General features: G+C 46.0%; 1 protein-coding gene across 1 annotated transcript in view; it reads left to right on the top strand.

The window, feature by feature from the left end:
• The window catches only part of ROR1 (receptor tyrosine kinase like orphan receptor 1), a 150,530-nt gene that overhangs the window by 107,232 nt on the left and 27,842 nt on the right, over positions 1-15,456 (top strand). The window contains exons 3-4 of the mRNA XM_058030259.1: positions 7,997-8,284; positions 9,712-9,742. Of these exons, the coding sequence (XP_057886242.1) occupies positions 7,997-8,284; positions 9,712-9,742 (319 nt within the window). The remainder of the gene's footprint in view (positions 1-7,996; positions 8,285-9,711; positions 9,743-15,456) is intronic.

A 15,456-nucleotide genomic window follows, 5' to 3' on the forward strand; every position in this document is an offset into this window, starting at 1 on the left:
TGGAGAGCTTGGCAGAAGACTCAGCTGGGATTTATCCTGAACATTCAAAGGCATATCAAGGATCGCTTGATATCAGTGGGCAGGGGATGCACAGCCCAAAATGAATGTGGAGGGTCCAAAGAAGGGGTGGGAGAGGTGCAGTGTTTGGGACTGCATGTCCTGAACTTCCTGGAGATCCTGGTGTGGGCAGAACATTCCTGGAAGGGCCGGACAGCAGCTCCAGCACAGCAGGAGGAAAATGCAGGCAGTGGAAGGTCTGCAGGACATCAGGGCTGCAGCCAGGCTGCTCATGGAGCCTTTGGCTACCCTCACTGACAAACCCAGGCTGAAGCTGCCACCTTGGCACATCCCCCCAGGCAGGGAAAGGACCTGGCTGGGAGCTCTGTGAGGGAAAATCTCAGTCATCTCCCAGGGAGGATCTGACTCTTAGGCAAGCTGCATCCCAAACAACATAAACACACCCAAACGTGGGGAAAACCAGGTGGGTCGAGGCCTCCTGCCTTTGGCCCCAGTCCTTCAGAGATTCCAGATTCTCCTTTGAAATCACTGGATGCGAATTTGATCCCTGTGCTGAAAGGGGAAGAATTACAGCTTTCACATTCATGCACAATTTACCTTTCTATTTTCCTTTATTATCTGGGGGATATGGAGTAAATCAGGCTCCCCTGGTGGGGCTCAGGGTTCTGATTCGATTTGTGGGGTCCCGTTAGTAGCAGGGCAGTAAATTACTGCTACTTTGTTTGAAAATTTTTTTAGCCACAGTACATTAGCTCCTTTTGTTTGCTTTTCCACTGACGGAGTGCACGTTTTTATTTGAGAATTTGTGTTTCTTGAATGTCTCATTTATAAATAATACAGGGTGTGAAATTCGAAGGTCACAGAACACAGCCTGAAAATGAAACTGCCCTGAGTAACTTTGGGCTTTCAGGGCAAAAATCTTTCACAAAAAACTGCACTTACATCAAATTCTTTGTATAATCTGGGTGTGTGCAGTGAATATTGACCATTATACATAAGGTAACTATATATAATAACCTTTTCCTGGCTCATCCAGCTATCTTTGTTTATTTGAAAGATTGATAGATCAGAGGGTCAAGGGACGTGTTTTATTGTACGTTTCTGTTCCAAATTTCCTGACATTTTTGGTTGAAAAAAAAAATAGACCTTTAAAAGGCACAGAAAGGGCTAATAAGAACCAGATCCTAAAGTGATGCTATGTCAAAATGTCAGAAATAACAGCTTTTCTTTGACTCCACAGCATTAATCTTGAGGCACATACCTTTCCATACACCCTCCCTTTAATGCTTGGGTTTTTCTTTGTGGCTCTTTACTGCAGAGCAGCTTCTAAAGTGACAACAAAATCCCTTGATGGTTTTCAGTAGTTGGCTTTATAGCTGGATGTGGACATTTGTTTACCTATCCCAAATCACTTTTTTTTTTGGTGATAAAGTTTAGAGGTTTCCTACTTGGGCTATAAAACTGGTTCCTGAGTAAAGAAAAGCTTCATTTCCCCTCAAAGTGACCTCTGAGACATCTGTCCTTAAAGCTCAGAGGTGTCTGGTGAAAGGAGGGGCAGAAGCAACTCTCAAATGCATCCAGGAGTTCATGGAGGGCAGGGAGTTGCCCAGTTCCCACCCAAAAGCAGTGGGATTCAGGTTCCAGATAATTTTTTTGAAGTCTTGTCTCCCTCCACAAACTCAGTGCCGTCTCTGAGCTGCCAATTATCAGAATATCAAAATTAATTCTGGGAATCCCAGTTACAGTCACACGTGGAGATCTGGAAAACCATCAGGCCTCAAGCTGTGCCCTGCCTGGTTGGGGTCAGGGAGTTGGAGTTATCCTGGCTGGCACTGAACCCTCTGGATGGAGTCTGGGAAGGGAAAGTCAGGACAGAACTTCCAAGTGCATCCCAAACTGACTCCTGCACACCTCTGGGAAACCCACTGGAGGTAAAGCTGGGCAAGCTGAGGCAGCAGAAGGTTTCCTTTGTCCCAAGACTGCAGACATTGGATATTTCCACATGATTATCTGGACTTCTTTAACTCTGATATTCTTCAAGGGTTGCCAGATCATGACTTGAGTGCAGCATCTCTTCCCTCCCACTGTCATTCCTCTTGTTTATTCATTTAAAATAATTGAAATTCCAAGTGGGAGTTTTCCTTTTACCCTGTTAATAGCAAGGTCTGGTGATCAGACCCACGGGGAGTTGTCTTCCTCTGTGAGTGATGGGCAGATCCAGCAATCCATGGGGAATCCTTTTCCCAAGGGATGTGTGTGATTTCCATCAGAAATCCTGCTGCTTCCTTCCTTGTCATGGAGCAGCCATGGAGCATGCCCCTCCAGCATCTTCAGTCTGGACTGGATCTTCTGGGTGGACTCTGTGTGTCTGACCTTCTCCAAAGAGAATTATTCCTCATGGGAGATTCCCAGTGGAGTGAGCTCGGTGGCGGTGTTGATGTTTGGAGGCATGGAGCACATCCAGGTGTGGCACCACACTGGACTCGTGGCTCTGAATGAATGAAAATGCAGCTTTCCCTGAGACACTTTTGGGCATTTTTCCAGTGTGTGCAGTGACAAAGAACCAGGGAGCTGCCAAACCTTTCAGTTCACAAGCATGATTCAAGGCCAGGTTCACAGACTCACAGAATGACTGAAGAGACCTTAAAAATCATCGAGTCCCACCCAGCCCCAGCACCCCAACTAAACCCTGGCACCCAGTGCCACATCCAGGCTTTGTTAAACACCCCCAGGCTGGATGGGGTTTGATCAGCCTGGTCTGGTGGAAGGGTCCCTGCCCATGGCAGGGCATGGAATGAGCTGATGGCTGGGGTCCCTCCCAGCCCAGACTATTCCAGGATTCCATAAATGCAATTACCACTGGAATGTTGGTGTCCCAGTGCCTTACTCCAGCCAGGACACGTTCTGCTCTCTGTGCTGCAGTGCAGGTTTGAATCTTCAAATCCAGAATTGAGCAACTTCTCCAGGCCAGCAGGTGGAAAAGGTGTCCTCACATGCCTGAGGAAAGGTCTGGAGATGTTTGCAGAGAACTGTGTTGTTTCCCATCTGCAGTGGAAGGAACTTGGCTCACCAGCCTTTCTTGTGCACCTGGATTAAAGCTGGTTTAAGCTTGAGCAGAGATTTTAATTTTAGCTTTTCTTTGAATATTCCGAAAGATCAGAAGGGCAGAAAGAGAAGGATAAATGAAACAACAACTCTTCTCATAAAATGACCCTTCCAGGGTCTAATCCTACATCCCCATCGTGCTTTAAACACCTTGTGAAATCAGAAACATGCAGCACACACGGTGCTGGGGGGAAAGGTCTCCCTGTGGCCAGCAAAACCCTCCTGCAAGCCAAGAGGGTGTTACTGCTCTGAGCTGTGTCTTTGGTAATTTAAGATAGAGCAACCATGTGGTCACAGAGCAGATTAACATTCCTTGGCTGGCCAGGACCAGCTTTTATTTTGAAAGCCACCTGGGTTCCACTTAAAAGTAGTGGAATAGTGGAGGATTTATTAGGACTGGGCAGGCTCCTATTTAACAATGTCAGGGCAGAGCTGTGGAAATACAGACACTTTTCTTCTTTGGAGACACGCAACGCTCCACATTTCGTCCTTGCACAGCTGTTGCTGTTCTGTAACATCAAACCAGCCCAAAGTTTGGCCATGAAGGATACCTAATATTTGGCTTTTATATGCAGTGTCTCCAATTTATGCGCTCAGAATCATGAGGATGACTTATGATGTGTTGTGTTTGCCTTGGCAATGGCTCAAACCCAGAAATATATTTCAGGCTTGGCTTTCCAGATATTATCTCAAGTCATTTAAAAGTTCATTATAGGGCACCCGCTAGTGCTGCTCTAGTAAAGGGGCTGTCAGCATTTTTCAAGGGTTTATAACTCAGCCATTAAAGAAAAACCCTCTCTGTGGGCTGAAACTTGGCATTCAGGGTCTAGGCCCAGCAGTAAATTGTTTTTACAAATTAAAAAAAAATCAGTTTGACTATTATTAAATTATAGGTGGGCTAAATTTTATTTAGAACTCTTTCAGGCTATTCTCCCGTACTTCTGGAAATTAAAACATTTCCCAAATGTTTTTATAGAGTGCTACTCTAAAATATGGACAGGCTTTTGTTCTGTGCTTGAAACCCTGAGATTTAACTTAAAATATAATAACAGTGCTTATCCCAGCATAGCACTTTTCACCTTCAAAGTGCTTTATGAGCATTATCTCATTAATGTACATAGCAGCCTCCCCATGATGTAAGAGGGATTATTATCCTCACTTTATGGCTGGAGACATCGAGCCAAAAGGTTTAAGGCTGTTTTTAAAAGGCCTTAGTTGCACAAATCCCATGTGAGCTTTGATTGGCTTTGGGTGTCTACTTCCCTTTGGCTCTTCTAAAAATCACAACTGGGCTGATTCACCCGGGGCTGCTCCGAGCCAGGATTAAACTCAGACTTTCCAAAGGCCAGTGCCACCAGAATGGATCGTTCCCAGTGCACAAAACCCATCCTTTCTTCTAAGAAATTGTCCTTGAGGTCAGAGGGAGTCAATCCATCTGGAGGGCTCCTGGATGGCAGGAGAGGGGCAGATGAATTATTCATTGGAAGGGACCTTAAATCCCATCCCATCCCACCCCTGCCATGGGACACCTCCCACTGTCCCAGACTGCTCCAACCTGGCCTTGGGCACTGCCAGGTATCCAGGGGCGGCCACAGCCTCTTTGGGAAAACCATGCCAGGGCCTCACCCCTGTCACAGGGAAGAATTTCTCCTTTTGATGGGCTTTGGAAGGTGAGAGAGACAATAAAAATACAACTGGGCTTCTCTCTAACCCCTCCACACCAGGCAAGGGCAGCAGTGGAGGAGTTTGGTGCATGCCAGGGAAGGGAGGCTCATCATATTTTGTGCCTCAGCAGAAATCCAGGGTTTTTGGGGAGTTCATTTTCAGTTCCAAAACGGCTTAATCTGTGAGAAACATCTCCCAGAGCTGCCAATGGCTTCAAACCTGCCCTGTTTAAATCTCATCTCAGGTGAGCTGCTTGATCTGGTTTATGATTCAGATGCTAAATGTGCAGATTTGAGTACTAATCTAGGGTGAATTTAGGAGATGAATTTGTTTTAGTGTTTGTGCAGTAGCTCCTGGAGGAAGGTGGAGAACAATCAGAGGAGTCAGCAGCTCCTGAGGCCACTTGTGTTGCCATTTACAGAGAAGTTCAGCCACACTTTTTCACTGATTAAAAATTTCTGTTGGTACCTCAAAATCCTTTTCCAGCCTTTGGAAACCTGCCCTACATCCTCACTCCTTTATTTGCCTCTCCTGAATTCCTCAGGAGCTTTAACCCATCCTGTTCACTGTGCTGCTTGTCAGGCAGCCCATCCAGGGCTGCCTCCCTCCCTGTTGGGCTGGAGATGGCTGAAGGAGCATTATCAGGAATTAAATAAATGGCTGTGGTTCAGAAACGCCACACTGGGTAATTAACTGTGGTTCTCTGGTCCCAGGCCATTAGTGGGGCTTTATTAAACCCAGATTGTGCAGAGAGCCCAGGAATCCATGGGCTGGCTGGAGCCCTGCTTCCCAGAGAGGGTGTCAGGATGGCAGGGCAGAAATGTGCCTTGGATGGAGCTTGGAGAAATGGTCCTGGGGAGATGAGGAGCCAAGGGACACCCCTGAGGGACTTTGGACCCTGCAGGGCTGGGATCTCTGCCCTTTTAACCCATCCACAGGTTTCCTGAATAACTGGATCTATGAGAGTGCCAGAACAGCTGTATTTTCATAGAATCATGGAATGTTCAAATTGGAAAAGGCCTTTAAGATCACCAAGTCCAACCAGCACCATGTTCACCACTAAACCACGTCCCCAAGTGCCACTCCACATGTTTTTTGAACATTTCCAGGGATGGTGACTCCACCACTGCTCTGGGCACCTTGCTTAAACGCTTTACAGCTCTTCCCATGAGATTTTTTTCCCCTGATTCCCAATCTAAACCTCCTCTGGTACAACTTGAGGCCGTTCCCTCTCATCCTGTCCCTTCCTCCCTGAGAGAAGCACAGTTTCACACCTGCACATTAGGACTTAATTGAAAAAATACACGTGGAAAAAAAAAATATCTGTGGGCAGGGCCTGGGTGCCAAATGTTTGTCCCAAATGGCTCCTGGGACCAGGTGAGGACAGGGAGGCTTTGTTCAAAGTGCTGTGCAAACACAGGGTAAGCTGTGTGCTAAACAGATTAAAAACAAAGGCAGGAGATACTGCTCCCCACAACCCATAATGAAGGGAGGAGCTGGGCAAGCCAAGATTACAGGAATAATTAGGGAAGTGGCTTACTTAGGCAGGCTGGGTGGCTGAGCTGGTTTGGAACGTGCTGGAGGGGTTTTTCACACTTTCAGGAAGGTTTCTTGCTGGAGTGAGCTGCAGGTGGACTTGAGAGTGATGGAGCACAAGCAGCACAGCACCAGTTTGGGGATGGAAGTGTCCAAGGCCAGGTGGGACAGGGCTTGGAGCTACCTGGGATACTGGAAGTTGCCCCTGCCATGCCAGGGGATGGAAATGGGTTAACTCCAAGGTACCTTCCAACCCAAATAATTCTGTGATTCCGAGTTCACTGCCTGATTCTGGCTTTTCTTGACCTCCTGGTTTGGCTCTGAGAGTTCAGGAGCCAGATGCAGTTGGGATTTCTCATTCCTTGGCCACCCTGCTGGGACAGCCAGCAGCTGATGGTGGCCACCGTTAGTTTTGAACCTCTGACATGGAGATTCCATTCCCCATCCCCAACCCATCTTTAAATTTAATGAAGTGGTGAGTACAGGGAATGAGGAATGGCCTCTTCCTGAGGGATGCCCAGTGAAATAGCCCTGGAGAGAAGGCAGTGCTCAGAAATGGGTGAGGAGAGATTCATCTTCATAATTTTAATTTTATTTGCTTTTTCAATCATGAACCCTATTTCAGAGTGGAGGTAATCTTCAGTACTCTTAGCCATGGAAACACTGAGTGAGAATAAAGTCTCCTCATAAAGATATGATCCTTATTCCTCATCTCTGCAGCTGGTGCTTACAAAATCATGGATTACACGCCATCTGCTCAGCCTGAGGGCCACTAAGAATGGCTTGGAGACAGGATCACAGAATCCTGGAATGGTTTGGGTTGGAAGAGACATTAAATCTCATCCAGTGCCACCCCTGCCATGGCAGGGACACCTTCCACTATCCCAGGCTGCTCCAAACCCTGTCCTTGGGCACTGCCAGGGATCCAGGGACAGCCACAGCTGTTCTGGGTCACAGGATTTGCACTTCTGAATGATTCCTTTCATATGTTCCTACATTTGGTGGGTTATGGAATGAGCAGAGGCAGGTCGGCATCAAAATGAACAACTGGAGTGCTGAGATGTTTTTCCTGTGTTTTGGTTAGGAAAAAGAAAAAAAAAAAAACAGCAGCAGTGTTTTTTTCTATGGGCTAAATTAAGCCAAGTAGGAGATGTTGAAACAGCAGAGGGAACCCTGCTATCCACTGTGACAGTGTTTACAGGGGTCCGAGGATGAGGGAAGAGACGAGGATCTGACTCCATGTTTCAGAAGGCTGGTTTATTATTTTATTATATATATTATATTAAAACTATGCTAAAAGAATAGAAGAAAGGATTTCATCAGAAGGCTGGCTAAGAATAGAAAAAGAAAGAATGATAACAAAGGCTTGTGTGTCGGACAGAGAGTCTGAGCCAGCTGACTGTGTTTGGCCATCAATTAGAAACAACCCCATGAGCCCAATCACAGATGCACCTGTTGCATTCCACAGCAGCAGATAATCATTGTTTGCATTTTGTTCCTGAGGCCTCTCAGCTTCTCAGGAGGAAAAATCCTCAGGAAAGGATTTTCCATAAAAGATGTCTGTGACATTCCACCTCCTCTGTGTCACTTCCAAAGACCAGCGGGCGCTTTCTCCACAGCGCCATCCCCGCTCTGGAACCCTTCATCCCCCTTCTTTTCTGCCCAACCCCAGATTACTTCCTGACGCTGGACGAGCCCATGAACAACATCACCACCACGCTGGGGCAGACGGCAGAGCTGCACTGCAAGGTGTCGGGGAACCCGCCTCCCACGGTGCGCTGGCTGAAGAACGACGCGCCCGTGGTGCAGGAGCCGCGCAGGATCTCCTTCCGCGCCACCCCGTACGGCTCCCGCCTGCGCATCCGCAACCTGGACACCACCGACACCGGCTACTTCCAGTGCGTGGCCACCAACGGCAGGAGGACCGTGTCCACCACCGGCGTGCTCTTCGTCAAGTTCGGTGAGTCTGCTCCTGGTAAGCTGGCGCGGCTCCTGCTCGGGGGAAGGGGCTCGGCACGGGCAAGGCGGCGCGCCGGCGTGGCGGCGGTGTGGAGTTGTTGAGGTTGGAAAGGCCAAGTTTGTTAAACTTATTGAGCTTGGGTTATGCAGAGAGCCCAGGAATCCATGAGCTGACTCAAAATGGGCTTCTCAGAGAGGGTGTTAGGATGGCAGTTCAGAAACGTGCCTTGGATGGAGCTTGGATGGAGCTCCTGGGTAGCTGAGGAGCCGTGGGACACCCCTGAGAAGAGAGACTTGGACCCTGCTGTCTGTCCTGCAGGGCTGGGATCTCTGCCCTTTTAACCCCATCCACAGGTTTCCTAAATAATTGGCTCCATGGGCATGTAGGAACAGCTGTATTTTCATAGAATCATGGAATGTTCACGTTGGAAAAGGCCTCCGAGGTCATCCAGTCCAACTAGAACCCAGCACTGCCACCACGTTCACCACTAAACCATGTCCCAGGTGCCACATCCATGTTTTTTGAACAGTTGTAGGGATGGTGATTGCCTTGAGTAGACTATTACAACACTTTTGGAGGAGAAATTTTCCCAATATTCAATCCAAACCTCCTTTGGAACAGCTTGAAGCTGTTTCCTCTCCTCCTGTCCCTGTTCCCTGGAGCAGAGCCCGACCCTCCCTGTCTGTCCTCTCCTGGCAGGATTTGTGTAGAGCCCCCCTGAGCCTCCTTTGCTCCAGGCTGAGCCCCCATTAATGGGGTACCTGGGGAGATTCAGACCAGAGGAGAAAAACTCCTTTATTCTGAGTGACCTCTGTGTCTGGTGAGTGAGAAACCTCAGCTGGCACTGCAGGCTGAGGGCCTGAGATGAGCCCCATATATACCTGTCAGGGAAAATAAGCACTCATTCTCTCAAGTTTATATTGAGATAACTGCCTTCAAAGCTGGTCTCACCACTCAGAAGATTCCAAACAAGAAACAGGTTTTGTGTGTCTTCTCCCCCTCCTCCTCCACGGTCAGGGGGAAATAATTCACTGAGATGAAGATATTTGCACACAGTCCTGGTTAATCCTCTTTGGAGCTGGACAAATAACACACAAGGAATGATGGATGTGATGAGTTTCATCTTCTTTTTTTCATAAATCTCCCGTGTTTTCTGATTTCTGATAAGAAATTAATCATTAGGTGTTCTCCTAAGGCATATTCAAGGGGAGGGTGAGCTGCTCACCTGTTTATTGTCCTGTGTCATGTTCTGCAGCCAATACAGCCTTTTCTTTGGTGCTGAGGGGCTGCCACTCCTCTGTTCAACTCCATAAACCACAGGCAGCACCACAGACTGGTGCTTTTATCTTTTAAAAGGTTTTCAAAAGCTTCCTGCTTGCTACCTCGCCGTAACTCATCCTGCTGTTTTTCTTCTGTCACTTTTCCAGGTCCCCCGCCAACAGCGAGCCCAGGATCCTCGTAAGTCCTTTCATGTCTCTTCTGTGCCTTCATTAATCTTGCATTTCAGCAGGCAGAAGTTCATTTGTCATGTGGTGTGACAGGAGCACTTCTCCATTCTGCTTTTTAAGTCAGATAGGATGGTAATTTATTGTGACGGAGTTATCTGTCTCGCAGTGATGTTTTCATGTTATCGTGTCAACTCCTGTTTCTTAGCCCAGACTTCTTAATTTGCAATATTATTACCTTTGGGTCCTCTGGTGCCTTCAGTCTGTGCAGTGATTTCAGGGCACCTACAGGTACTTCATCCATGTCACAGCCCAGTCAGGGAAATATTTATCACTACAGCAGATTTTACTGCCCTGGGGCTTCTTGCTGATTTTCAGGGTCGTAAACTGTGTCTGTCTCTCTGTACCTGTATTAATAAACTGCCTGAAAAGATTTTTTTAAAGATTTTTTAAAAGATGGAGTTAGGTGGGTGGGAGCAGTGGCTGTTTGCACCGTATCTCCCTGTGTCCTGGAGCTCAGGTTTGGCTCCTGCTGCAGGCTCTGAGCACTCCCCACGTTGTATTTTGGCAGTGGAGCTTCTGTCTTGGGCAGTTTTTGAGAATATTCACTTCTATCTCTAATTTCAAAATACCTGATCAAACCTGCTCACCTTTTCAGTGCCTTGCTGTTCTCAAGTGTGATGTGTGGCTGTCCTGAGGTTTGGAATCAGTTTTGTGGTGCTTATTCGCATCTCACATTGTGGAAAAACATTGTGGAAAAACATTGAAAATCCCTCCTGGTGAGGGGAGGGAAACAGGCACCCAACTGAACCAGAAAATTCATCTATTAATGCGATAAATGCAATTACAAGGGATGAAAACCCTGGGAGTGTGAATGTTCCTGGCTCTTACGGAAAACCTTCCGTGAATTATTGCTGAGGATATGAACGAGGAGAAGCCTCTGACCACAAAAGGATGTTGTAGGATGCCCTCTAATGGAACAGCCTAAAATGTGGTTTTATCTCCCCTTGTGAAGGTGCTGCTGTGGAGTCCTGGAGTTTGCTTTGGAAGGGCAGCTCTGTGCTGGGGTTTCAGGGGGTTCCAGCCCTGCTGGGTGATTCTGAGGGGCTCTGGGGAGGGAAGTTTCCTGCTGCTCTGGGATTTGGGGGCTGTTGGGCTCTCCAGCAGTTTGGAGAATTAATGAATGAGGTGAGAAAATGGGGATTTTGTGCTGCTCCCACCTAGTTTGGGGTTTCTGAAATTTGTGGGGTTGAACAACACCTCCTTGGTGGTCAGAGCCCACAGAGAGCAGAGCTGGGCTGGAGTTTCACTGTCTGGGCCACTCAGGATTGCCTCACTTTTTAAAACAAAATACATTTGGGAATCTTTTTACCCATTTTTTCTTTCTGGCAAGGGATTTGGTGGTTTTTTTGCTCTCCTTCCAAAAAAACCCCCACAACTTAACCAGCTGAAATACACACAAAGGATGTGAAAAGGTGAAAAGAAAGGGAGATGTTCTCGTTAATAGTTGATTTTGTAGTTGTAATAATTATGATTTTGTAACGAAAAAAGACATTTAATCACACTTCAGTTGCATGTTGTGAAATGCAGGAGGGAAATTACCTCACATTCTGGTTCTTTGTGTTTGCTGCTCCTTGCATGCAGGGAATGTCCTGGGGACTGGATTGTGTGACTCTCGTGTCGCCTTCTCCCTGTACAAGTTGAAAAATGAATTTGTGGCTATGAAATTAATTTTGTTGCTTTTCTTTCTGTGCAAGCCAAGCTCATCTGTGGCAGTTTTCAAGCTGCAGGGTGAGAGATGAAGTACCTGGCTGTCCTCCCTCATCATCCTCCCTCTGGGGAAACACTTCCCTTGGGAACAGTTTGGGCCATAAAATCAGGAGAAAACCTGATGCAAATTCCTGGGCCTGCTGTTGCCATGTCTTTATCAGCCACCCATGAGTGCAAGGTGCTCTTCATTTACAGATCTCATTTGAGGATCCTGTTTTTACAAATATCCACCCACTCAGCCCTTTTCTCTCCATAATTTATAGAAAAACAGATGGGCCAAGTGTGAATGGGAATGCCAGATGATGATTTCTGTGAGAGGGATAGATAACACAATAATTCTTGTGTGTTAATTTTGCTGCTTTCCCTAAAGGAAGTGGCCAAAAGTCTGATTTGGAAATCAGTCTGAAGGAAAGTGCTGCTGGCTGGGCAGCACTGCCTGCCCTGAGCATCCTTCCTTTGACTCTGCCCTGGGATCACATTCCATGGTCCTGCTCTGCTGCTCTCACTTAGCTTTTTTATTTAAAAAAAAAAAGCCCAACAAGCCCTACTTGTGCTTTAGAAAGAAATATTTATATTATATAAGAATAAAAATATTATATAAATATATAAATTATTGATAATAAAATGAAATATAAAATATAAATATTATTAAAAATAATAGAAAATATTTAATATAAAATATAATAAAAACTTATAAAATAATATAAAATATAGTAAATATTATATAAATACGTACTAGTATATTATATTTCTATATTACAGAAATAATATATAATATAGAAATATAGAAATAGAATATAAACATATATAATTTCTATTCTATTAATATATAATATTTTATTTATTATATAGAAATATTATATACACACATAATTTTTAATATAAAATTGAAAATAATATTTTAAAATATAATAGAAATATATAATATATAATACATAATAATATAGTAAAGTATAATATAGTGTGATATAATATATATTGTATTATATTATATATATTTAAAATAATAATAATTATAATATAAAATATTCTATCTCTGGGTGCTGCAGCTGCAGGGCCAGCTTCAGGCAGGTGACAGGAGGCTGTGGATGCCCATGTCCCACAGCTGGATGTGTCCCCAGGAGGCAGCTCAGGCTCTCCACTGCTGGAATCCTTTCCCCAGTGTGGATGGAGTCAAGGGCACCTCAGAGCAGCCTGGGAGGCACAGAGAGGTCAGGGAGCTGTGGCTGGAAAAGCTGGATTCATCGCCCTCAGCTGATATATGTCCTTTTCTCCATGAACTTCTGAATTCAAACACAAATTGGGTTGATTTAATACTTTTAGTTTATTTTTAGGGAGATCAAAGGCAGCATTTTGGTGGTTCACTGGTGTATTTGTGCATTGCTCTGTGTCTGTGCATTGCACATAAATTTATCCCAGAATCCCAGGAGGGTTTGGTTTGGAAGGGACCCCAGAGATCCCCTAATTCCAGCCCCTGCCACGGACACCTTCCTCTAAACCAGGAATTTGCACTGTAGCCATTGCTTCTCAAAATTTCCCCCAAAACCCAGATTTTTAACGTTATTTTTGATGTTCCTGTGCTGCACATCCCTTTGAAAGTCACTTTTATCCATCATGCATGGCAAGGTTGGTCCCTGCAGGACACAGAAATGGGTTTTCACCTCGGGGATCAGAGCCAGAGATCAGAACCAGAACAGAATGGGGTCAGGGCACAGCAGAGTCCTGGGATGAGAGGGTTTAATGTCACCACAGAGATCCTGTGGGCTGGGAATGTTCTGTGCCCAATCTTTGTGTTCTTCTTGTCTCATTCTCCATTGTTCCCCTTCCCCTGAGCCTTGGCTTTGTGCTTACCCCAAGCTTTGACACTGCAGGAGAAACCCTGGGCACAAATCACTGAAATTTGGGGCAAGAACTTCCACAAGAGCTGCAGTGAGGGAGAAAAGGAAAATGCCAGTTTGCATGGGCTGGTGTAAAAATGAGCTGGAAAAACCCTGCTTGAGTGGAATCCAATAGGAAGAGTGTAGGAAAATGCTCTGTTTTTACTATGTACTATTATTTATTATTTATTATTTATTGTGTTGTGAGCATGTTCTGAAGAGGTTTAACCTGGATGTGTATGGCAGGGGTATATTCCCAAGTGGAATATGTGCATGCTGGTGCCAATATTCCTCTGGAACAGTCCTTTTGTTCTTCATGGAGCCTCTTCTATATATAAATACCCTAAATATGGCATTGTTTTGTTCTTTATTTAACCACTGGGAACGAGGAGAGGGGAAAAGAGGAGACAAGAGGGCTGTAACTTTAAGGAGCATCTGATTCATAAAATGAAACGAGGTTTGTGATTCCCAGAAATAAATAGCTTGCAAAGCTTGAGAAACCACAACCCCCCCTGGATTTTCCCATCTTTTTTCAGTCATTGAGATTTATTTTTTTTATAATTTTTCTTTTTTTAACTTTCAGCTAAACACATCTGGGTTTTTTAGTAAAACAGATCTTTTTGTACAGTGGCTCTGTGTGCCAGCAACAAGAAAATGTGTAAGCACTGGCCAGCATCCAGGTGAGGCTTGGCCAACTGTGTGTGTGATTGTGGATTTCAAAGAGGAGCACAGACACTTTCCTCTTTTGGCCACAGAAGGTAAAATTTAGAGAAGAAAAAATGCCAATTTTTTTGGCCAGAAGAGATTCACTGCTCAGCAGCATCCTGGGAGTGATGTCCCTGCACGCTGGTGCCAGGTTTGGCTCCTGGAATCCTGGAATTCCAGCCTGTCCCACGTTTTGAGGCTGGCACAGAAACTCCCTCCTGCTGTTCTGTGATGGAAATTTTGAGTGAGGGCTGGACACAATTCCCAGGTGTTTTTCTGTGGGATCTTTTACAGTCCCACTGTGTGCTGGGGCAGCACTCGTTCCTGGAGCCCTGTGGGATGTGAGACTCAGCCCTGAGGTGGGATATTCCACGCACAGGCCAACATAAATACATTTTGGGGGGAAAAAAGCCCCACGTGGAGCGAGGCTGGAGCCTGAGTGGCTGATGCTGACACAAACCATGTTCATCCTGCTGCATGACTTCATCCCAGGGCAAATAATCCCCCCTCAGTTTGCCAGGCAGGTTATCTGCCAGGGCTGCAGGGGGAATGTTCCCAGGGAGGGCTGCCTTGTCCCCTCATGGGCTCTTTGATCTGCTGCACACTTATCTCTCCCGTGCCACTGATGCCTCAGGTTTGGCTTTTCTATTTTCACACTCTGTGCTGCTTTAGTGTGTGGGGCTGGGCTCACATTCAGGGATGCTGAGCTCTGTGCACAGAGCAGGGAGACAAAACAATTCCTGCTCCAGCTGGGCACCAAGGACAAATGACCCAAATCGCAGCCCAGGAGCACAAACCCCGTGGGCTGGAGAGAGAAAAACAAGCAGGGTGGGACTGCCTGGGCTAAAGCTGGAATGGGACAATGAACTGCAAGGTGCAAATGGAGCAGAACTGATCCCAGGGACAGAGCCCGTGCCCGGCCGTGCATTTTGGGGCCATTTTGGTTCATCTTGGGTGCAGCCCTGGCTGGGCTCTTGCAGGGGGATAGAATATAAGTAAATAAAGGTAGTATAGAATGTAATCTTACCCCTAAGGAGTTGCAGCTGAGCCAATTATTAGAGATTAGGAACAGGCCTAACTTTACCAGGCCACAGCTGTAGCCAGTGAGAGGAGTGTTATAAAATAGTGAATTACCTGGTTGAGAGGGGAACTGGAGTCAATGGGCTGCTAGGAGAAGAAAGGAAAAATCAGTGCTCTGAGGAGCTGCCTACAAGAAACATCAAGCAGGTATGAAATTCTTGCTATAAGTAGACAACAGTATATGATATTTGCAATATAATGATGATGGGTTCTTGTGCTACCCAAGGTGGATTCATGGAGGAGATCCTTTGAATCAATCCCTGCTTTATTCTGGAACTCTGCCCAGCCTCTGCTC

Source organism: Melospiza georgiana, chromosome 9 (assembly GCF_028018845.1).
Source record: "Melospiza georgiana isolate bMelGeo1 chromosome 9, bMelGeo1.pri, whole genome shotgun sequence".
Taxonomy (NCBI): Eukaryota; Metazoa; Chordata; class Aves; order Passeriformes; family Passerellidae; genus Melospiza; species Melospiza georgiana.